The sequence below is a fragment of the Mobula hypostoma genome, chromosome 26, assembly GCF_963921235.1.
Source record: "Mobula hypostoma chromosome 26, sMobHyp1.1, whole genome shotgun sequence".
NCBI lineage: Eukaryota > Metazoa > Chordata > Chondrichthyes > Myliobatiformes > Myliobatidae > Mobula > Mobula hypostoma.
In genome coordinates, this window is record NC_086122.1 from 26356721 (window position 1) to 26380392 (window position 23672).

Genomic DNA, 23672 nt, shown 5'->3' on the forward strand with positions numbered 1-23672 from the left:
AGGAGAGTGAGAGAAAGAATGTGTGCATAAAAATGAGTAACAGCTGGGGTACGAGGGGGAGGTGGGGCCTAGCGGAAGTTAGAGAAGTCAATGTTCATGCCATCAGGTTGGAGGCTACCCAGACGGAATATAAGGTGTTGTTCCTCCAACCTGAGTGTGACTTCATCTTTACAGTAGAGGAGGCCGTGGATAGACATGTCAGAATGGGAATGGGATGTGGAATTAAAATGTGTGGCCACTGGGAGATCCTGCTTTCTCTGGCGGACAGAGCGTAGATGTTCAACAAAGCGGTCTCCCAGTCTGCGTCGGGTCTCACCAATATATAAAAGGCCACATCAAGAGCACCGGACGCAGTATATCACCCCAGTCGACTCACAGGTGAAGTGATGCCTCACCTGGAAGGACTGTTTGGGGCCCTGAATGGTGGTAAGGGAGGAAGTGTAAGGGCATGTGTAGCACTTGTTCCGCTTACACGGATAAGTGCCAGGAGGGAGATAAGTGCCAGGAGGGAGATCAGTGGGGAGGGATGGGGGGGACGAATGGACAAGGGAGTTGTGTAGGGAGCGATCCCTGCGGAATGCAGAGAGAGGGGGGGAGGGAAAGATGTGCTTAGTGGTGGGATCCCGTTGGAGGTGGCGGAAGTTACAGAGAATAATATGTTGGACCCGGAGGCTGGTGGGGTGGTAGGTGAGGACCAGGGGAACCCTATTCCTAGTGGGGTGGTGGGAGGATGGAGTGAGAGCAGATGTACGTGAAATGGAGGAGATGCGTTTAAGAGCAGAGTTGATAGTGAAGGAAGGGAAGCCCCTTTCTTTAAAAAATGAAGACATCTCCCTCGTCCTAGAATGAAAAGCCTCATCCTGAGAGCAGATGCGGCGGAGACGGAGGAATTGCGAGAAGGGGATGGCGTTTTTGCAAGAGACAGGGTGAGAAGATGAATAGTCCAGATAGCTGTGAGAGTCAGTAGGCTTATAGTAGACATCAGTGGATAAGCTGTCTCCAGAGACAGAGACAGAAAGATCTAGAAAGGGGAGGGAGGTGTCGGAAATAGACCAGGTAAACTTGAGGGCAGGGTGAAAGTTGGAGGCAAAGTTAATAAAGTCAACGAGTTCTGCATGCGTGCAGGAAGCAGCGCCAATGCAGTCGTCGATATAGCGAAGGAAAAGTGGGGGACAGATACCAGAATAGGCACGGAACATAGATTGTTCCACAAACCCAACAAAAAGGCAGGCATAGCTAGGACCCATATGGGTGCCCATAGCTACACCTTTAGTTTGGAGGAAATGGGAGGAGCAAAAGGAGAAATTATTAAGAGTAAGCACTAATTCCGCTAGACGGAGCAGAGTGGTGGTAGAGGGGAACTGATTAGGTCTGGAATCCAAAAAGAAGCGTAGAGCTTTGAGACCTTCCTGATGGGGGATGGAAGTATATAAGGACTGGACATCCATGGTGAAAATAAAGCGGTGGGGGCCAGGGAACTTAAAATCATCGAAAAGTTTAAGAGCGTGAGAAGTGTCACGAACATAGGTCGGAAGGGATTGAACAAGGGGTGATAAAACAGTGTCGAGGTATGCAGAAACGAGTTCGGTGGGGCAGGAGCAAGCTGAGACAATAGGTCGGCCAGGACAGGCAGGTTTGTGGATCTTGGGTAGGAGGTAGAAACGGGAAGTGCGGGGTGTGGGAACTATAAGGTTGGTAGCAGTGGATGGGAGATCCCCTGAGCGGATAAAGTCGTTGATAGTGTGGGAGACAATGGCCTGGTGCTCCTTGGTGGGGTCACGATCGAGGGGTAAATAAGAGGAGGTAAACATAAAGCACATTGGGCAGCACGTCCTGAAAGAGACAAACAGAATTACTGTGAAAGGTTGCCGGTCAGCACTGATGGGTGTGGATACAGTGTGAATAGGCTAGGATTGTAAAACTGTTGAATTTGCGCATGTCCTGAGGATTGTAAGATGTTATCCTTGAACCTGTGTTGCTTCACTGAATTATCCAAAAACAGAAACTGTAGAATAGAGAATTCAGGTGACAGGCAACCGAACACCCATGGTTAATTTAATGGAATGAACAAAGCTGTTACGCAACGCAGTTGCTCTCTTTGCATTTGGGTTTCTCCATTGTAGAAAATTATAAGCACTGAATGCAGTTAACTGAATTGAAAGAAATGCAAGTGAACTGCATTTGGTGATCCTGTTCAGTAATTTTCACCTGGAAGGAACTATAAGTATGGAGATGTCCCTAATTTGTTTTCCTAATGCTGAATAAAGTCCGCCTATTGCCTCTATGCCAGTTTTCAGAGCAACCCCATCAATCTCCATTCTCTTTAATCTGTTTTCATCAATTATAGCTAACAACACAGCCTTGGTACTTCTACCCCTTACTTACTCCACGAGACGATTTTCAGTAGCTAATTCATCTAAAAGTGTGTTTAAGTATATTTTAAACACTCTTAAACTGCAGAATTCAATACCTAAAGCTTTAAGAGATGAAGACTCAGCTGACACTTTTAAACATAAACAGCTTGTACATATACCCTGAAGATATATTCATAAACCTTTGGGGTAAATGGATAAGCTGTATATGTAATGCAAGTGGATTTTGTTTCGTCTTGGGTCCCATCCACAAGGCATCTCATTATATAGATGCAGATATCCCAAAATCTGAAAATCTTCTGGCCCAAAGCATTTTGGATAAGGGCTGCTCAACCTGTGCTGCTTAGTTGCAGTTTTCACACAGAAGCAGTCCTTATTCAATCAGCATTCAGTTTTGCATTTGTTTAAGTATTTCAATTTATTTCCACAATGTTCACATTTTACACCAATCAAATATTTTTATCCTCTGTATAACAGAGCACACAATCTCAGGGTCGCATACACATACATATACAGTTGCAAGAAAAAGTTTATGAACTTTTTGCAATTACCTGGTTTTCTGCATTAATTACTCATAAAATGTGGTCTGAACTTCATCCAAGTCAGAGTAATAGACTACCACAATTTGCCTACACTAATAACACAGTAACAATTGTTACTGATCACAGTGTTTAATCATTCACAGTCCAGACTGGAAAAAGTGAGTGAATCCTTGTATTTAATAACTGATAGAACCTCCATTTGCAGCAATAACCTCCACCAAACGTTTCAAGCAGCTGCTGATCAGACTTGCACAATGGCCGAGGAGGAATTTTAAACCATTCCTCCATACAAAACTGTTCCAATTCGTCCATATTTCTGGGATACCTTGTATGAACAGACCTCTTCAGGTCATGCCACAGTATCTCAATTGGGTTAAGGTCTGGACTCTGGCTTGGCCATTCCAAAACACAAATTTTCTTCTTTTTAAACCATTCTGTTGTTGATTTACTCTTGTGCTTCAGATCATTGTCTTGTTGCATCATCCAACTTCCATTTAGCTTCAGATGACAGATTGCTACCTTGACATTCTCCTGTAAAATGTCTTAATAAAATTTTGAATTCATTGCTCCCTTAATGACTACAAGCTGTCCAGGACCTGGGGCAGCAAAGCAGCCCCAAACCATGGTGCTCCTTCCACCATGCTTCACAGTTGGGATGAGGTTTTGGTGTTGGTGTGCAGTGCCCTTTTTCCTCCAAACATAGCAATGTGCATTTCTGCCAAAAGTTCAACTTGGTCTCATCTGTCCACAGAATATTGTCCTAAAAGTGTTGTGAAACATCCAGGTGGTCTTTTGCAGCAGTGTTTTTTTTTGGAGAGCAGTGGTTTCTTCCATGGTATCCTTCCATGAACACCATTCTTGTTTAGTGTTTTTCTTACAGTGGACACATGAACAGAGACAACATCAAGTTCTAGATATTTTTGCATGTCTTTTGCTGTTACCCTTGAGTTCTTTTCAACCACTTTCCACATTGCACATTGTGCTCTTTGCAGGACATCCACTCCTAGGGAGAGCACTGGATTTCTTCCATGTGTAGACAATTGTTTTTACTGTGGACAGATGAACACTCAGGTCTTTAGAAATGCCTTTGTAGCCTTTTCCAGCTTCATGCATCTCTACAATTCTTCTTCTAAGGTCCTCTGAAAGTTGTTTTGATCGAGGCATGCTGCACATAAACAGATTTTTCTTGAGAACAGCAGGCTCTGTCACCTCTACAATCCACACCTCCAACCTCATCTCACAGATTGGAAGACTTGACTCCAAATAGCTTTTGTCAAAAGCATTACCCCAGAGGTTCACATACTTATTTGAACCTAGAAATCTTGCAACTGATAATTTACGTTGACCTTTGAACTTTGAGCATAGCTGAAATTCCAGTGAAAGCTTTATGTCACTTTAGGAGTAACAAGCAGTAATCTTGAGTGCTTATTCTGCAATCAGACACTGGCGTTGCAATGACTGAAGTTGATGTTACAATCACACACAGTCCTGTTCAAACCAATTTGGTTTTGTTTCGTACTTCATGGTTCCAGAGGTTGTTGTGAAGAGCTGTTCACTGCACAGTTATCTCAAAAGTGGTAAATTCTAAGTGTTGACCTAGAAGCCCACTAGTGAATGCAAACATGTATATACTGAGATCCCAACAACGTTTCAACTTGCTTATAAGGACAAAGAAATTCATGCCGCCTCAAAATTATCCCTCTGGAAACGTAGATGACAGAAATGTTTAATTCATGAACTTAGACCATAAGACATAGGAGCAGAATTAGGCCATTCAGCCCATTGAATCTGCTCTGCCATTCCATCATGTCTGATCCTGTATCCCACTCAACCCCATACACCTGTCTTTTAAGGCTGACAGAAAATTCTCTCCTTCTGCCAAAGATGGCACAAGACCAGCAATACTTCTGAGATAACAGCAGGAAAACTTAAGAATGTGGTACAGCTTTGAGCTCCTGAGAAGCTGTGTAAGAGAGACACAACAAAGAGGGGCATAATACAGTAATATCTCAAGCAAAGTTTTAGTAAAAACCCAAAGCCCTGGATTGATTGATTGTTCAAACCCCACGACAGGAATAAAACAAAACCTCAGAAATTATAAATCGCGATCATAAACTACCGCCAGTCTTGTGCAAAGTATCCATCCTATGAATAATTAAAGGCTACATTTTTAATCAATGTCTTTACAGGAAACAAAACATTCAGCAAGCCTGAGGTTTAAAAAAAAGTATTGGCATAGCATTCTTCTCTCAATCCACTATCAGAGTACTGATTTGCCCCTTTATAATCCCACAGCACTTTTTTTGGAAGCTGCTGACCCACATCTTCAATTATTGATGACTTTATTTGTATTCAGCTGAATTTGAATTATGGCTATGCATTTATTTCCTAAAGCCACAAGCTATAGAATAGAATCTGAGCTACTTCCTCCTTTGAAATTTTCCTTAAAATACCATCTTTTAATGCAGTATAAAAATTAATTGATAATTCTCCCTTGATATCTCATAGTCACAAAGGCCCTTTGTTCCATCTAGTCCACTCTGTCCTGGTCTTCTGCCTATTCCCATCTACCCGCACACGAACCTTAGCCCTCCACACCCACCTCACTCAGGTACCTAACTGATTTAACTGTACAAGCTGTACATATCCTCTTAAATGTTGCAATTGAACCTGCATCCGCCACTTCCATTTGCAGCCCATTCACCACTCGCCTTACCCTCAGTGAAGAAGTTCTCCATAGATACCCCTTAAATATTTCATTTTCACCTTAAACGTGAGTCTCAGCCAACCTAAAAGGTAAATACCTGCATGCATTCACCCTATTTACACCCCTCATAATTTTGTATAACTATCAAATCTCCCCTCATTCTCCTACACTCCAGGGAATAAAGTCTGAACCTATTCAAGCTTTCCCTGTAACTCAAGTCCTCAAGATCTGGCAACACCCTTGTAAATTTTCTCTGCACTGTCAACTTTATTGATATCTTTCCTCCAGGTAGGTGACCAGAACTGCACACAATACTCCAATTTTGGCCTCACCAATGTCAACACAACATCCTAGCTCCTACACTCAATGCCCTGATTCATGAAGGTTAACATGCCAGAATGACCCTTTCAACCTGTGATGCCACTTTCAAGGTATTATGGACCTGCATTCCCGGACCCCTCTGTTTAACTATGGACCTCAGAGCTCTACAGTTCACTGTACGTTTTCCTTCGGTTTGTCCTCCCAAAGTGCAACGCCTCACACTTGTCTGCATTAAATTCCATTCAGGGTGTCTCAGAGTATTAACTTTGTTTACAGGCACTAGAAAAAGTCAAGATACCGCAATGAATCGCAACAACTGCTTCAAGTAGGTGACCTTGATATTTCATGTTAAGGGCTCTTAACTAAAATTGTTTTGAAAAGTATTACCTTATTTGCAAGGTAGGCAAAACCACTGAAGTGTTGGTTTCAGGTTCTTGTTTCCACTCTATCAGCTAAGAAAAAAAAGTAGTGAGCCACAAGATCCCTCTGCCTTACTCCACAGTTGATGATTGTGGCTGATCTGAACTTTAGCACCACCTCCATTTCCATGTCCTTGTTATCCAAAATGGTTCCTTAAGGTTGTTATAGCCAGGAGAGGTAGTGGGGATAAGCTCCCACGACCTATTAAATGCTCCCGATGGTATGCACCTCTGGCAACTAAGTTCAGCTCCTGGCTTAGCTACTAAGCCCAATGGAACCATTTCTCCTGACAACGGAAGGAGCAAGGGCGGGTTACTGGCACCTTAAAACCACTCGCTTCAGACTGATGGGGTTCGTCAGCTGTGGTTGGCAGCTCATCCAGGAGGAGGAGGAAAACTTATGATCTCAAACCTCCACTGTCTTGCGGCTATACCCATTCAAGGGGAAGGCTCTGGGGGTAAAACCGTGTGGTAAAAATCTGCAGCTACATTTCTGAAGGCAGTCCAACATTGAGTTCAACGCCGACTGGCGTCTCCTGCAACTGTGCTGGTTCTAAACTGTATTGACCTCTGCCGTTCCTTTGGATTCATCAGCTGCGGGAGAGGTGCAGCCTGCTGCATGGGCAACAGTTTGCTCTCCATATCGTACTGCCCTGTCTTGCGTACCAGCTTCTGTATCATGTAGACAGCTACTACGCAATATCTATGGGAGGGCCTCAAGCCAAAAATATGCTGCAACCTTAAATATGTTCACAACAACAGCCACTGGTCTGCCAAGCAACAGATTCCATAGGTTCACAGCTTTGTCCACCTTGTCCAGTCTGAAGCAGCTGACCCCTTTTCCCAGAGACTATGCCTCTGCTTCAGGATCTCCCCATTAGGGAAAACATCTCCACAGCATTTAATGTTGTCAGAGCCTGATAACGACACAACCATCACAATGGCTGCCCCACAGCTCCGACACACAGGGTTATTGTTGGTCTCAAGTACTTTCTGCACGTTCGTTATGATGGTACATGGGTTTCCCACAGGAGTTCTGATTTCTTACTACATCCCGAAGATGCACAGGTTGGTCATTTCACTGGCAGTAAGTTGCCACGGGTTGGTTAGTTCACAGGTCACTAAGTCGCCCTGTGGGTACTAGAGTAGCGGAATTTAGGGAGAGGTGGGAGGAATGTGGGGGTAGTCAGGTGCTTAGTGACTGCCATGAACTCAGTGGACTACAGAACAGTTTCCACACTATGATTCGAAAACCTTGTGTTTCAATGAGATCATCTCATAGACTGAACCTATTCAACTCAACTTGTTACAACACACATAAAAGTTGCTGGTGAACGCAGCAGGCCAGGCAGCATCTCTAGGAAGAGATGCAGTCGAAGTTTCAGGCCGAGACCCTTCGTCAGGCCTGCTGCGTTCACCAGCAACTTTTATGTGTGTTGCTTGAATTTCCAACATCTGCAAAATTCCTGTTGTTTGCAACTCAACTTGTTACCATTTATACAAACACTTCAAAGAATCGGTCTAAAACAATTCCAAACTACTGTTGATAAGACATGTATAAGCAATACCAGAAGAGTCACTAAAAGTTCTGCATAATGGAGCAAGTCTTCAAAAGACTGATGCACCACCTATCATGGTAGATACTTTTTTTATACATTCATGTACTTTTTTAAAAAGCACTCACCTAAATCTCAATGTTTATATTAAAGACATTGTTTAATAATCGCACTTCATTTAAATAACACTAGGCCTTTTTTTATTCTGACCAAGGTGAATATTACCTTTCCCTTTGTTATACAGTGCTGTGCAAAAATCTTAGATACCCTAGCCTGAGACTTTTGCACAGTAGTGTAAACGACCTGTCATCTTTTTGTCCATTTACTTACAAACATGAATCAGCCTCTGCCATTTAATAAAATCATGACTGATCTGATATTAACAGCAACTCCACATTCCCAAGTACCCACGCTAACCTTTCATTCTCTTGCTTATTACACATCTACCTCTGCCTTTAAAATATTCTAAGTGTCTGCTTCCACTCCCCTTGAAACACTGGAAAAAATTCCCAATCCCTCTCTCAAAAAGGGGGCTCTTATTTTTAAAACAGTGACCTCTGGTTTGTAGACAATTCCCTGTGAATAAGTAACAACAGTGATGAATTTTCTAATTACTTGCAGTCCCTGCACATCAGACTTGAAAATTAGGTACTTGGACATCAGTGCCTCAGAGTTCTTAACTTGTCTGTACTTCTACCATTTCCTTAATCTCCATTATTGACATTCCATTTCTTGTAAAATGCAACACAGCTAACTTGATAAGCTTTTTTTTTAAAATCAAGGGAAGTCTTCACCTGCTGAAAATAAAATGCCCTAATTTCAGCTGGTGAAAATAATAATCTACCATGATAGCTCCAAATGCACTGCTTGGAAAAGATTATACGACTATATCAACGTGTGTTTCTTTCAGCTTGGATGTGAATACGACTTGGTAAAGCATCTTTCTGTTCTGCTATAATCTATCGCCACGAACAAATAACATCAACAAGTGAAATAAATGAGAACTGCTGATATCGAAGAAGTTCACAAGAATAAAAGGAACTAAATTTGCTCATGTTGATTGCTCTCTGCAAAAGGAAGTGGCAAATTAGACACTCGGTCACTTTATTCGGTACGTCCAGGCATCTGCTCATTAATGTAAATATCCAAACAGCCAGTCATGTGGCAGTAACTTAATACACAAAAAGCATGCAAACATGAACAAGAATTACAGTGCTGTTTGGAACAAACATAAGAACGGGGAAGCAATGTGGAATGATTGTTGGTGCCAGACAAGGTGGTTGCAGAACCTCAGATCAGAAACTGCTGATCTCCTGAGATTTTCACGCACAACAGCCTCTAGAGTTTACAGAGAATGGTGTGAAAAACAAAAAACATCCAGTGAGCAGCAGTTGTGTGTGTGAAAATGCCTTGTTAATAAGATTCAGAGGAAAATACCCAGACTAGATCAAGCTGACAGGAAGACAACAGTAACCGGATAACCATGTGTCACAACAGTGGTGTGCTGAAAAGCATCTCTGATATCACAAGTTGAACCTTAAAGTGGATGGGCTACAGCAGCCAAAGACCATGAACATACTCTGTGGCCACTTTATTAGTACAGGCAGTACCTAATAAAAGTAACCACTGAGTCTATACCTCCACCAATTAAAAGTAAATGCTTCAATATTGTAAGTTCACTAATATAGAAATGAGAATTTTTCTTGCCTGCCCCTTAGCAGTATTACAAGGGGTAAAAAAGAAACTAGAAAAGATTGTTGGTTCAAAAATTGGCATAATCTGCCCTATGAAACGTGCCAGATTGCTGAAAGCACTTCAGGATGCAATCAGACATATTAATAAACTACAAACATTCCTCCTGCTAAATGTGGATATAATGCAGTAAAATAGTAAACAGAATTACAATACAATATGCTATAACACAATTACCATGCTTCTGGCTGCAAAATCATAGAATTAGTTATGGTAACTGTAATTTATTATAAAACTATCTCAAACTGTACACATGCTGTCAAACCACATCTACATGACACAATCAAACTTGTAAACGTGGCTGATTAAGGGCAGCACTTTAGTGCCATAAGAAATGATGGATTACTTCTCAAGAGAGCTAAGAGGTCCAGTAATGTCTGCACAAACAGAATACCCAGTTGTATAAAATAAAAGCAATGGGTATTCAAAATACTTACTACACATGTTGGATTCTGAAGTGCTCAAAGAACTAAGCAGCTAATTTATATGTTATATATGACTTACAGTTATTCTGAGGCAGTATGATATCTGGGTATGTAGGTTCACTTTCTGCACAGCTGTTCGACCTCAACTCTTTGCCTCACCCATCCTGAGTTAGATCAGTCACTCTCTTGTGCCGTATCAGATAATACCAACAGCCGTGATCTATTTGGCCATCAGCTAACTTTGGATGCAATATTTTCAACCCTCCCAGTTCCTTTTACCCATCTGTAACAAGAACATTTGTATGCAGTCTCTTTTGGACATGAAAAATCTACTACGAATAGATTCCTAATCGCCATCTGAGGTTTGCACCTTGCCAATCTAGGCTTCTTTCCTCGTCTCTGCCCAAAACATAAATCTAAAACATTTTTATTTTAGATGCTTGAATGTTTGCACTCCTTGCTATTTTCCAATAGTAAGATTGCAATCTTCTTATATAGACAGAGTAAGTGATTGGAACTAGAGGTTGAAAAGGTACACGAGCAGGGATTTCTTCAGTCAGGGTGTGGAATGAGCTGCCAGTGGAAATGATGGCTATGGGTTTGATTTCAACACTTACAAGAAGTTTGGATAAGTACATCGATGGAGATGGTGGGCTATGGTCCAGCTGCAAGTCAGTGGGACTAAGCAGAATAATAGTTTGGCGTGGATGAGACGGGCTGATGGGCTTGCTTCTGTGCACTAGTGCTCTGACTATTTCAGTGATATGCAATGTTACAAACTCCTGCACCCAAAATCTGCAATCCAGTAGGGACTGGCTGTTTCTTCCTGTCCCTTTACTTCCCAATGTACTACTTAGTACAATTGTTTTCTGAAGCATCTTCACCTCCCTCCCATTCAGGATGTACTTTAAAACATTAACTGGAGTCTCAATATTCTATCTTTAGAGATGTTGGAATTATCTCAGGTCATTCTTCAGCATGTTCTACGATGTTGCTAAAAAGTAACTATCGATATATTTACATAAATCCACCATGAGCATCAAGATTAAATTCACATCAAAACAAATCTCAAAATGTACTTTTATACAATACGAACTACACACAAGTATGCATCTCAGCCAATCAAAATTTAAAAAAAACAGAAAATATTGAGAACCATGTTGCAAGGAAAAGGTTGTGAACCCTTCGCAATTACCTGGTTTTCTGCATTAATTATTCATGAATGTGGTCTGATCTTCATCTGAGTCATAATAATAGACAAACACAGAAAATCTACACACAGCACAATACAGGCCCTTCAACCCACAATGCTGTGCTGAAGATATAGTTACTTTAGATATTACCTAGGGTTACCCATTTTTCTAAGCTCCATGTACCTATGCAGGAGCCTCTTAAAAGACCCTATTGTATACACCTCCACCACAGCTGCTGGCAGCCCATTCCACGCACTCACCACTCTGCACAAAAAACTTCCCCCCGACATCCCCTGTGCACCTACTTCAAAGCACCTTAAAACTTTCAGGGCCTGGACAACTTGCAATCATTGAGGGAACAATGATTTCAAAATTGTATCAAAATATTTTACAGGAGAATGGCAGGGTAGAGGTCCATCACCTGAAGCTTAATAGAAGTTGAATGATGCAACACAAGGCAATGATCCAATGCACAAGAGTAAATCAACAACAGAATGGTTTAAAAAGAAGAAAATGTGTGTTTTGGAATGGCCAAGTCAGAGTCCAGACCTTAACTCAATTGAGATAGCATGACCTGAAGAGGGCTGTTCATGCAAGGCACCTCAAAAATATTGATAGACTGAAATAGTTTTGAATGGAGGAATGGTCTAAAATTCCTCCTCACTATTGTGCAAGTCTGATCAGCAGCTACAGGAAATGTTTGGTGGAGGTTATTGCTGCTAAAGGAGGTTCTACCAGTTATTAAATACAAGGGTTCACATACTTTTTCCAGCCTAGACTGTGAATGATTAAAACAATCTGTTCAATAAAGACATGAAAAGTACAATTGTTTGTGTGTTACTAGTCTAGGCTGATTGTGTTCATCCATTGTTTTGGCTCTGATGAGGTCCAGATCACATTTTAAGTAAAAAATGCAGAAAAGCAGTTAATTACAAAGGGCTCACAAACATTTTCTTGCAACTGTAGAAACAGAGTTAACATTGCAGATCAAACATTGCCTCAGGTTGCTTTCTGCAGTGCCTTGTTCTTGCAAGTGCCAGAATACTCAGAAGTTTTCAAACTGAGTTAGATTTTCTCGTCTCCTGGTGCAACTTTATTTCCCATCCTCATTTTTAAAAAAAGATAATAATGCATGCCATTTTTAAAGGAAAACCTACCAAATAATTTGAACAAAGTCCAAGAAACAGAAATGTAACATTAAGTATTCAGTGGTGTGGTAGGAATAATGAATTTCCTTCCTTGGTAAAATTATATATCCGCCCACACAAGTTGAAGAATTCGACCTACTACCCAGCGTTCTCTCAGAGCTGCAATCTTGGAGGACTACTGGAGTGAAGGGAAGATTGACAGTCATGATAGAGGCCAGATTTATTGATCCACAATCAACATCAAAATTTACCACTGCTTGGGGGGGGGGGGGAGAGAATTAAATTTAGTTCATTACTTATGTAAATCTGACCTGAAAGCTAAAATCAGAAACTAAGCTCTATTAAAATACCAGCCCAGACACAACAATCCTCCAGTCTTTCCCACGGGCATTTGGTACCAACATTAGGAAAACTGACCTGCCTTCCAGCCAAACGAAAGACTGATGCGTGCAGACTGATAAACTAATGTCTCAGAGTCCTGCAGCCCAACACCCTCTGGGTAACATGCAGTCCCAAGCTAACAGGTGAACTGGCACAGAGGGAACAAGTGCAGGAAAACATCCTGCCGATTAGCATCTACCACGCTCCCACAGCAGATGAAAAACATCCCTCCATACTGCACGTCAGTTGGATGCAAGGGCAGAGAATATACTCCAGATGGGGCACTTCAATACCCATCCCTGGCAATGACTCAGCAGCACACCGACCAAACTGAGGACTGCATTGCCAGAGACAGCAGTGACAACCAACATTATGGTATTAAGAATCTTAGAAATTTATAGCACAGAAGCAAGCTGATCAGGTTATTGTGTCCATGTTGACTGAAAACTGAATACTTGGCAGGTTCCACCTCTCAGCTCTCAGCCCATTGCTTTGTAAAAACCGTTCTTCAAAGTATCATCCACACATCTATTCACCCTTTCAGGTCTTTTCAGAATGGAACAGATTTGTCTCCAATTCAAATCTAATCCTTTTACCAAGGAAGATAATTTTTTGCCCATGTACTATCCCCTTTGCTAAATGAAACTGGCTTATTCTTTACCCTGGGCTGGGCTCCTATAATTTTATACACCTCAATGAAACCTTCCTTCGCCTCCTCTGCTTCAAAGGAAACAAATCCAACCTAGACACCCTCTCCTGATTACTGTCATTTTCCAGTTCTGGGAGTATCCCCATAGATATTCTCTTCACCTTCTCTAGCTCAGTCACATTTTCCTTTTAGTGTGGTGATCAGAACCAACCTGTGACCTTCCTACTCTAGTATCCCATGCTAATAAAAACATCAAAATGCCTTTTTAACTACCTTATATACCAAATCTACTACCTTCAGGAATGTGCAGAAGGGACTGAGTGGCAAGTCCTGTAAGTTCTGATACGCATAATTCCTCGCTCACTAATTCCCAACGACCATTACCCCATTGCTGAAGACAACTTTTAATCAAATGCTCAGCCCTCATCAACACTCCTTGTCATCTCAAAACATAATTAGTTAGACACAACCTTCCTATATAAATCCATGACTGTCCTCGACTAACCTGTGCCTCCCCAAATGCTGACTTGTGATGTGCTCAAAATGCTTTCCCCAACATTTTCCTGCAGCTGGTATCAGTCCTGTTTGTCCTGTCCTGGCTTGTCAACCTTCTCTCCTTTTGAACCATGGTACGACAACAGCCATCTTCTAATCCCCCTGCCCCACATCTGTTACCAATAAGCAGTGGAAAATTATAGTCAGAGCCTATGATATTTCCTCTTTTGCTTCTTTTAAGAGTGCAAAAATGTTCATCCACGTAATAATCCCAGATGCTTTAATAAATAGTGTCCATCATTATTTATAACACTTCATATTCTTCCTTCTTAATATCAATGCTAAATCATCCTTCCATCCATGAAGGCCATTGTTAAGTACTCATTCAGAACTTTACACCCTTTCTGCATGCACTCAGCCTGTTGCTTTGGTCTCCAATAGGATTCTCTGCTTTCTTCCCATGCCTCTTTGCTCAGACATTTAGAAAACATCTCAGGGCATGAAGGCATACGGGGAGAAGGGAGAGATTGGGACTGAGAGGGAAATTTGGATCAGCCATGATAATGGTGGAGCAGACCCAATGGGACAGAAGGTCTAATCCTGCTCCTATATCTTACGGTTTTAAGTTTACTTTGGATTTTACCTGCTGAGAGTTTTGCAAGCAGCCACTTTACCTTTCTAATTTCCTTTTTATTTAACGTTGCATCTTCTGTACTCTAAGGTTTCTGCCATACTGAGCTTTCAGCTTTCTTTCACCCATTATCCTGTATGCTCCCAGAATACTGTTCCTTTTTTAATGGCACATTTGTGTTCTAACCTTCCACTTGTTGGATTCTTCCCAACACTCTAACACCGATCTAATTTCAATACCCATTTCCTATCCACTTCTGCTTGATCCCAACTCCCTCTAGCAAGGAATGCTTCACGAGTGCAAACGTTTCACTTCTAATGTTTTCATTTCCCATAACTATGCTAAATCAAACCATTTTACGACCACTGCTCCTGGTAATTATCTTCACTGCCAGCTTTTACATTTGGCCACATTCATTCCAAACATTAGTAATGCTCCCTCACTTATTAAGTTTTGTTTGTACTGTTATCAGAAATTCTCTTCAGCATATGTCAAGAGTTCTGTTCCTGCTAAATCACTTACTCTAATGATTCAATTAAAGTTAAGGGACTTCCACTTCTGAGGCACCATTGAGAAGGCGACTCACGTGAACAGCTCCGATGGAAATCATCAAATATTCCCATTTTAGGTAGCTGAAATCCAGAATCATTCTGTGTACTTGAATTGATTTTGCCAAGTTAGCACTGCTGCAACTAAAGCAAAATACTTCATCACCTCTGTTCTTGGTCCATCATTAAAATGGTCAAGTTAAAATTGTTCAGCAAATTAAACTGAAATTTGTCAAAAGGACTTCCACTGGTTTGAATATATCTATCTCCAAAGCAGATACGCATTTCTATTGAAAAGAAAGTTGAGAGAAAAATCTGTTATTGGTGGAACAATCAGAGCAATACAATTGAAAATATTCATTGCCCAAATCCTTTCAACCTTAAAACAATACGGAGCTCAACAACTCAGGTCAGCAAAGTCCACAGATACCTTTTTAGAACAGAACAAAAGCACTACACAGAGGCATTCCTGTCCATGGATAATTCCAGGAAAGAGCTGGGAAAACTTCAGTTCATCTACCACATTTCTGGACAGATGCAGTTCAGCTAAAACAGTGCTTCTCAAACCTGGGGGCTATAGCAGGAGACCATGGCACTAAAAAGGTTGGGAGCCCTGAGCTAAAAGAATATTTAATTAAAAGACAAGCACTTTCACCAAATTAATATGAGAATACACTACCTGCTTCAATGTTTAGAAGCTAGAACAACGCTTAGATTCTCAGTACTGTATCCATAATCTGTCCTGCTCAGACCTAGTGTTCATAAAACTTTGGGATAGACGGAAGGATTATTTTTTATATAAAATATAGTATCAATTCTGTAAAGAACTGAATGTTACTTCAGATCCAGGACACATAGTGTAAAAGGTAACTATTACAAGTTACAACGAAGACAGAAGTTATCAAAACAACTTTCACCTTAACTGAAACAATATACTACGCACTTGAGAGTTCATTTTGGAAAGGCATTATTAACCACTTTCCTTAAGACCATAAGATACAGGAGCAAAATTAGGTCATTTGGCCCATCGAGTCTGCTCTATAATTTCATCGTGATTGACCCATTTTCCCTCACAGCCCCATTTTCCTTGTAATCCTTCATCCCTGACCAATCAAGAATCTACCAAACTCTGCCTGAATACATGGCTTCCACAGATGCCTGTGGCAATAAATTCCACAGATTCACCACTCTCTGGCTCAAGAAATTCCTCCTCATCTCTGTTCTAAAAGGACACCCCTCTATTCTGAGACTGCGTTCTCTGCTCATAGACTCTCCCACCATAAGAAACATCCTCTCCACATCCACACCCTATCGAGGCCTTTCAACATTAAGTTTCAATGAGGTCACCCCTCATTCTTCTGAATTCTAGAGACTACAGGCCCAGAGCATCAAATACTCTTCATATGACAACGCAATGTTTCAGTCAAATATCTTAATAAATGTGTTTGTTAAACCTCACAGTCGACTTATCCATTACTCAATCACTGTAAATACCTCCAAACATTTCAGAAATTTAATCAAACCTCATTAGTCAGAATCACTTTCTGATGTTACAACGCTATTGCATCAGTTTTGAAAGTCTTATATTTAAGCAAAATATGTTAAGCTTTTAATATTGTATGATTAATTTGAATGGCTAGAAAAATATTAATTGGCATTTGTCAGGATAAATTTTATGTTGGATAAATGAATTAATTCCTGCAGCATAAATATCAACTTGTACCAATTCATTTGGATTTTTGATCGTCAGTAAATAATCAGAAATTTACAAGGATAGAAAGTAGCGTTTTTAATATTTTCAGTTTACAGCCATACTGAGAAAAAGTTAAAACCGGCACATTAGAAATTACCTTGTAATTAAATCAGATTTTGAATGAGAATCCAATTAGTACATCGGGTCAAATTACTTCATCACAAGCATTCAGTGGAAATTATTATTCCGTGGTTCTCCACCTTGCCATTGTTTTCTGTGCAACTTGCTGCTCATAAATGCAGGCAAGATGAAGACTCCTGCCTTTTAAATCACACTAATAGATTCCCCGTTGAATTAGTTTCGATCTCAGTTAGAATACAAATGGAAGACTTAATAAAACGAACGATGACAGCCCGTTTCCCATTCCAGCGGCCGGTCTCAGGCACCATGCTTCGCTTCCCGCTGGTGGGGGTGACTGGATTCCCTTCGCTCCCTCCCTCCCCCCGAGACTGCTAATCCGTCCCAACAAACGCCGATCCCCCGCAGCCGAGTTACACAAGGCGCAATTCCAGGGATGGCAAACCAGACTTTTGATGCATCAACCGGCCGTATGATTAACTTTGATTCTCTCTCCGGCAGGCCGATCATTAGCGGCTCGAGTCGCCCATTTTCAGGGCGCATTCCAGCACCTTCCCCCCCCCCACCCCACCACCACCCCGCCGGCGCGGCGGCCCCGCGGCCCCTCGTACCTGGGGTTCCGATTTCCATTCATGGAGCCCCTTCCCTACACACGCTCCTTGGCTGGGTGTGCAGCGACCTCCTGACGGGTGGGAAGCGGCCGGCGGAAGGACGAGCCGGTCGGCGGGCGAGCCCCGGCTCCGGACAAACGCCTCTCCCGGCTGGCGCAGCTCTCGAAGCGCGGGGCCGCAACTCTCCGGTCGGGGGATGCCTGTGGCCGGGCTGAAGAGCCGGAAAGGTGCGGCGCGGCCTCCCTCACTTGCCCGTCCGTTCCTCGAGCCCGCCCGCTCACTCGCCACTTCCACTCCGCCGCTTTCGTCTTTTTTTATTATCACCTACGGCGTCTCACCAGCCGGAAGCGCCGTCACTTAACCGCCGGAAATGACGCTTTTCCAGCCTGATTCATAAACTTTCCAGGCGAAGCTACAGCGTCACACCGCCCGCCTACTATTCATAAACTCTGCGTTGCGTCTGACGTCACCGCGTATTCCATGTTGTTTGGGCTCTCGGAAGTTTTTTATAAATTAAAAATATTTTCGCCGATGTTCACCTTTCTTGTTCGCTGATACTGCGGAGAGTGGGCACGGTTTTCCTTATTAAATTCCGTTTTAAGTAATGATTACTTATGTAACCCATGCACTTTTCGTCCTCATAGGGCATCATTTATACTTAAAACAACTACGGTAAAAAGTTAACACACACAAAATGCTGGGAGAAACTCAGCAGGTCGGGCAGCATCTATGGAGAGGAATAGAGCTGATGTTTCAAGCCGAGACCCTTCATCAGGACTGGTGTCTCTTTTCATACAAATTTCTGTTTGCAACTCAATCCCTCTTTGAGATGTTTGAACGCAGAAGGTTGAACTTTTAAAAGGTAGGGATAAGGAGCGGGTCCTAATGCTCTGACATGCACTGGAGTCAATGGCAAAAGGTAGATGTCATTTGTGAAATTTCTACTGTAATCAATAAAAAAAGACAACCAGATTAACTGTGAAGTTTCTAAACATTATTCGTGTACTCATCTTTATAAAATCCATTTGATTGCATTTGCTAAGTTATAAACATTTGGGAAAATGACTTGTGGTTGAAAGTACCAATTTGTTTTCAGCATGGCAAGAAAATACTTTGCTCATGTATTTCCAAAGCTTTGAGACATGTAAAATATAGAAGGAAAGATCTTTACAGGTTATTGTTTTAAGCTCACGATGGTAAATACATATAGTTTTGTACTGCCCATACACTGAAGAAAACTGGCTTAGCAGTACCTCTGAAAACAGGTTACCAATTGGGGTGGAGGAATAAAAACAGAAACTGCTGCAAACAATCAGCAGGTTGGGTAGCATCTGTAGAAAGTGAAAAGGAATTAGGGTTCCAGGACAAAGATACTTCATCAAAACTCTAAAGGAAAGAAAACAAGTTAGTATCAAGGATTGGTGGAGAAAGGGGACACTGTCCCTTGCCCTTGATGTTAACTTGTCTGCTCTTCTTTGCTGTTCTGCAAGGGATCTGATAACTGTTTCACTTTCAACAGATGCTACCCAGCCTGTGGGGTGTTCTTTTTTTCTCCCCTCTCCAGATCCACAAATCTTTTTTTTTCCCTCTCCAGATTTTTCTTTTCATTTTAGGGATGGATGAATACTCAAGGTTTGACACAAACAACTGTTTACCCCGAGTTCGGCTTGGTACTCCACTATCAGTAAAACTGGAAACACAAGAGTGTGGGTATTGTGACCATCTGTCCAGTTGAACTAATTCTTAACCAAAAGGACTTTAATTCTGCTGGTGATGTTTTATCATTGACAAATTGAACAGTTCGTAATTCAATCCCTCCAAAGTGTTTCACTGCAGAAGACAGACCATTAGAAGTAAAGGAGTAGGTCCTAATGCTCTGACATTCACTAGGATTCATGGCTGATCTTCCATCACACTGCCTTTTCTATACACTGACCACTTATCCTTTGCTTCTCTTAATTCCTTGAAATCTATCGACATGTTTCCAAAAACTATAACAATCAAGCTTCCATGGCTGAATGGAATAGAGAATTCTAAATGTTTGCTACTTTTAGTAATTATGAAATTTCTCCTCATCTCAGCCTATTCTTTATTTTCAAATTGTGATACCCCTGATACCCTCTTCAGTCAGGGGAAACATACTTCCTGCACCTAGCCTGTAAAGTCTTTAAAAGAATTTTATGGGTTTTAATGAGATCTCCTACCTTTCTAAGTTCCGAAGAATACAGCTGCAGTCTACTCCAACTCTCATTATACTGCAAATCCACCAGTTCTGAAAGCAATCCAGTCTTTTCTGCACATCTTTCTTAGGGAAGGAAACCAAAACATTCACAATGTGTAAGTTGTATCTCATAGCTGCAAAAAAAAAGAAAAAAATCTTCATTAGTCATAATACCATTAGTTTCAACTCGATCATGGATAAAGATAGATCTGGTCCTCGGGTTGGGGTTCTAAACTGGAAAAAGGCCAAATTTGAAGAAATGAGAAAGGGTCTAAAAAGCGTGGATTGGGACAGGTTGTTCTCTGGCAAGGATGTGATTGGTAAGTGGGAGGCCTTCGAACGAGAAATTTTGAGAGTGCAGAGTTTGTATGTTCCTGTCAAGTTTAAAGGCAAAGTGAGTAAGAATAAGAAACCTTAGTTCTCGAGGGATACTGGAACTCTGATAAAGAAGAAGAGAGAGATGTATAACGTAGAAAATAGAAAAATGGAAAAACAGAAACATAGAAAATAGGTGCAGGAGTAGGCCAAAAAAAGTAAGGTAGCGCAAAAAAACTGAGAGGCAATGGCTCAGATCCGGGTCAGGATCCATTCAGCAGTCTTATCACAGTTGGAAAGAAGCTGTTCCCGAATCTGGCCGTACGTATAGGAACATAAGGTGCTTGAGGAATATAAAAAGTGCAAAAAAAAACTTAAGAAAGAAATCAGGAGGGCTAAAAGAAGACATAAGGTTGCTTTGGCAGTCAAGGTGAAGGATAACCCAAAGAGCTTCTACAGGTATATTAAGAGCAAAAGGACAGTAAGGGATAAAATTGGTCCTCTTGAAGATCAGAGTGGTCAGCTATGTATGGAACCAAAAGAAATGGGGAGATCTTAACTGGGTTTTTTGCGTCTGTATTTACTAAGGAAACTGGCATGTAGTCAATAAAAATAAGGCAAACAAGTAGTGAGGTCATGGAACCTATACAAATTGAAGAGGAGGAGGTGCTTGCTATCTTGAGGCAAATCAGAGTAGATAAATCCCCAGGACCTGACAGGGTATTTCCTTGAACCTTGAAGGAGACTAGGGTTGAAATTACAGAGGCCCTGGCAGATATATTTAAAATGTCGGTATCCATGGGTGAAGTGCTGGAGGATTGGAGGATAGCTCATGTTGTTCCCTTGTTTAAAAAAGGCTCTAAAAGTAATCCGGGAAATTATAGGCTGGTAAATTTGACGTTGGTAGTAGGTAAATTATTGGGAGGAACACTAAAAGATAGGATCTACAAGTATTTGGATAGATAGGGACTTATTAGGGAGAGTCAACATGGCTTTGTGCGTGGTAGGTCATGTTTAACAAATCTATTAGAGTTTTTCGAGGAGGTTACCAGGAAAGTGGATGTAGGGAAGGCAGTGGATGTTGTCTTATGGACTTCAGTAAAGCCTCTGACAAGGTCCCGCGTGGGAGGTTAGTTAGGAAGATTCAGTCGCTAGGTATACATGGAGAGGTAGTAAATTGGATTAGACATTGGCTTAATGGAAGAAGCCAGAGAGTGGTAGTGGAGGATTGCTTCTCTGAATGGAGGCCTGTGACTAGTGGTGTGCCACAGGGATCAGTGCTGGGTCCATTGTTATTTGTCATCCATATCAATTATCTAGATGATAATATGGTAAATTGGATCAGCAAATTTGCTGATGATACAAAGATTGGAGGAGTAGTGGACAGTGAGGAAGATTTTCAAAGCTTGCAGAGGGATTTGGACCAGCTGGAAAAATGCGCTGAAAAATGGCAGATAGAGTTTAATACAGACAAGTGTGAGGTTTTGCTCTTTGGAAGGACAAACCAAGGTAGAACATACAAGGTAAATGGTAGGGCACTGAGGAGTGCAGTTGAACAAGGATCTGGGAATATAGATACAAAATTCCCTAAAAGTGTCATCACAGGTAGATAGGGTCATAAAGAGAGCTTTTGGTACATTGGCCTTTATAAATCAAAGTATTGAGTATTGGAGTTGGAATGTTATGGTGAGGTTGTATAAGACATTGGTGAGGCTGAATTTGGAGTATTGTGTTCGGTTTTGGTCATCTAATTACAGGAAGGATATTAATAAGGTTGAAAGAGTGCAGAGAAGGTTTACAAGGATGTTGCCGGAACTTGAGAAACTGGGTTACAGAGAAAGGTTCAATAGGTTAGGACTTTATTCCCTGGAGCGTAGGAGAATGAGGGGAGATTTAATAGAGGTATATAAAATTATGATGGGTATAGATACAGTGAATGCAAGCAGGCTTTTTCCACTGAGGCTAGGGGAGAAAAAAACCAGAGGACATGGGTTAAGGGTAAAGGGGGAAAAGTTTAAAGGGAACATGGGGGGGGGCTTCTTCACACAGAGAGTGGTGGGAGTGAGCTGCCAGATGAAGTGGTAAATGCAGGCTCACTTTTAACATTTAAGAAAAACCTGGACAGGTACGTGGATGAGAGGTGTATGGAGGGATATGGTCCAGGTGCAGGTCAGTGGGACTAGGCAGAAAAATGGTTCGGCACAGCGAAGAAGGCCCAAAAGGCCTGTTTCTGTGCTGTAATATTCTATGGTTTCATTAGGCCTGCAATCAAATCCTCCCATAATGAAAGCCATCATTATCATTTGCCTCTCAATCACACATTGAGCTTTAATGACTAGTGGTACAGGCACATTCAAATCCTTTCAAGTGTCAACTCTATACAGTCTTTCACCATTTGCCCTATACTCCATGCACAGCAAACTGGATGACCTCAATGTATTTCACTTAAATGTTCCATTTGAAACATGCTGACCCACTCAACTCAGCTCAGCAACACCACCTTGAACCATCTTGACTTCCTTCCTCCTGTGTATTCAGTATTAGCTGGTTTCATAATGGTCAATAAACTTGGAAAACTATGTTCATATCCCCAGCCAAATCATTCAATTCTTGGGATACAAAACAATTAAATCCAGCATAAATCCCCTCCGACACCCCCAGTTTATGAATGCCTGACTTATACACAACCTGTACATACAAACTAACTTTTGGCAGATCAACAGTATGGATTTGCTGGCTGCTTTGGGACCACATACAAATTCTGCTGTGTGGTAACCCAGTTCATAGCCATATTTCCAACTTGTAAATTGTTTGGGTTATGAACAGTTCACAGGAATCTAACCCCGTCATAAAGAGGATGGATTCTGTTGTCACTCAATATCCATTCATGTGCATGATTAGATGTAGAAATTATGGCAATTTTTCACGTGTTACCAACCTTCACTGAAGTCTCAAGTAGTCCTTGACCGAGGCAGAGGCTGCATTGGATCTGAGCTAGAATGATATAAAATCTCAATATCATTTAGATCAGAGAAAAGAATGGACAGGTTACTAATTCTTATAGTTAAAAAAAAAAAGCCTTTCCAGTTGTGTTGATGAATGGGACCATTCTTTCTTGTCACTGAAAAACAAAATACTGAAAATCTGGGATGAAAGCAAAGTCCTGTGAAGCATTCAGCACTTCCTGAAACTTAAAAAAAAAACTATTATCTTCTCTCTGCCTCTAGTTTTGACCAAAATAATTTGAGCTGGAGCGTTGACTCTCTCTCCATAGATGCCGCCTGAACTGTCAAGTATTTCCAGCATTGTATTTTTTTTATTCTCTTGAGAGCTGAGTCGAATTGATTTTGGAATCTTCACCCTGCTGAGCTTTAAGGGCATGCTTCGCTAGTGCTGGAATGTATGGTGACACTTGTGGGCTGCCCCCAGCACATCCTTAGGTGTGTTGGTTGTTAACGCAAATGGCACCTCTCACTGTACGCTTGTACATGTGACAATCCTAAACTGTTGTCCCTGTTCCTTGAAAAGGTACTGTCTGGTTCACAAAACCTCAAT

General features: G+C 41.5%; 1 protein-coding gene across 1 annotated transcript in view; it reads right to left on the reverse strand.

Annotated features, from left to right (window-relative positions):
* The window catches only part of LOC134338206 (protein argonaute-3), a 109245-nt gene extending 91303 nt beyond the window's left edge, over positions 1-17942 (reverse strand). Inside the window, exon 1 of the mRNA XM_063033875.1 lies at positions 17582-17942. Coding sequence (XP_062889945.1) covers positions 17582-17600 — 19 coding nt within the window. The 5' untranslated portion in view covers positions 17601-17942. The remainder of the gene's footprint in view (positions 1-17581) is intronic.
* Between the last annotated feature and the right edge of the window lie 5730 nt (positions 17943-23672).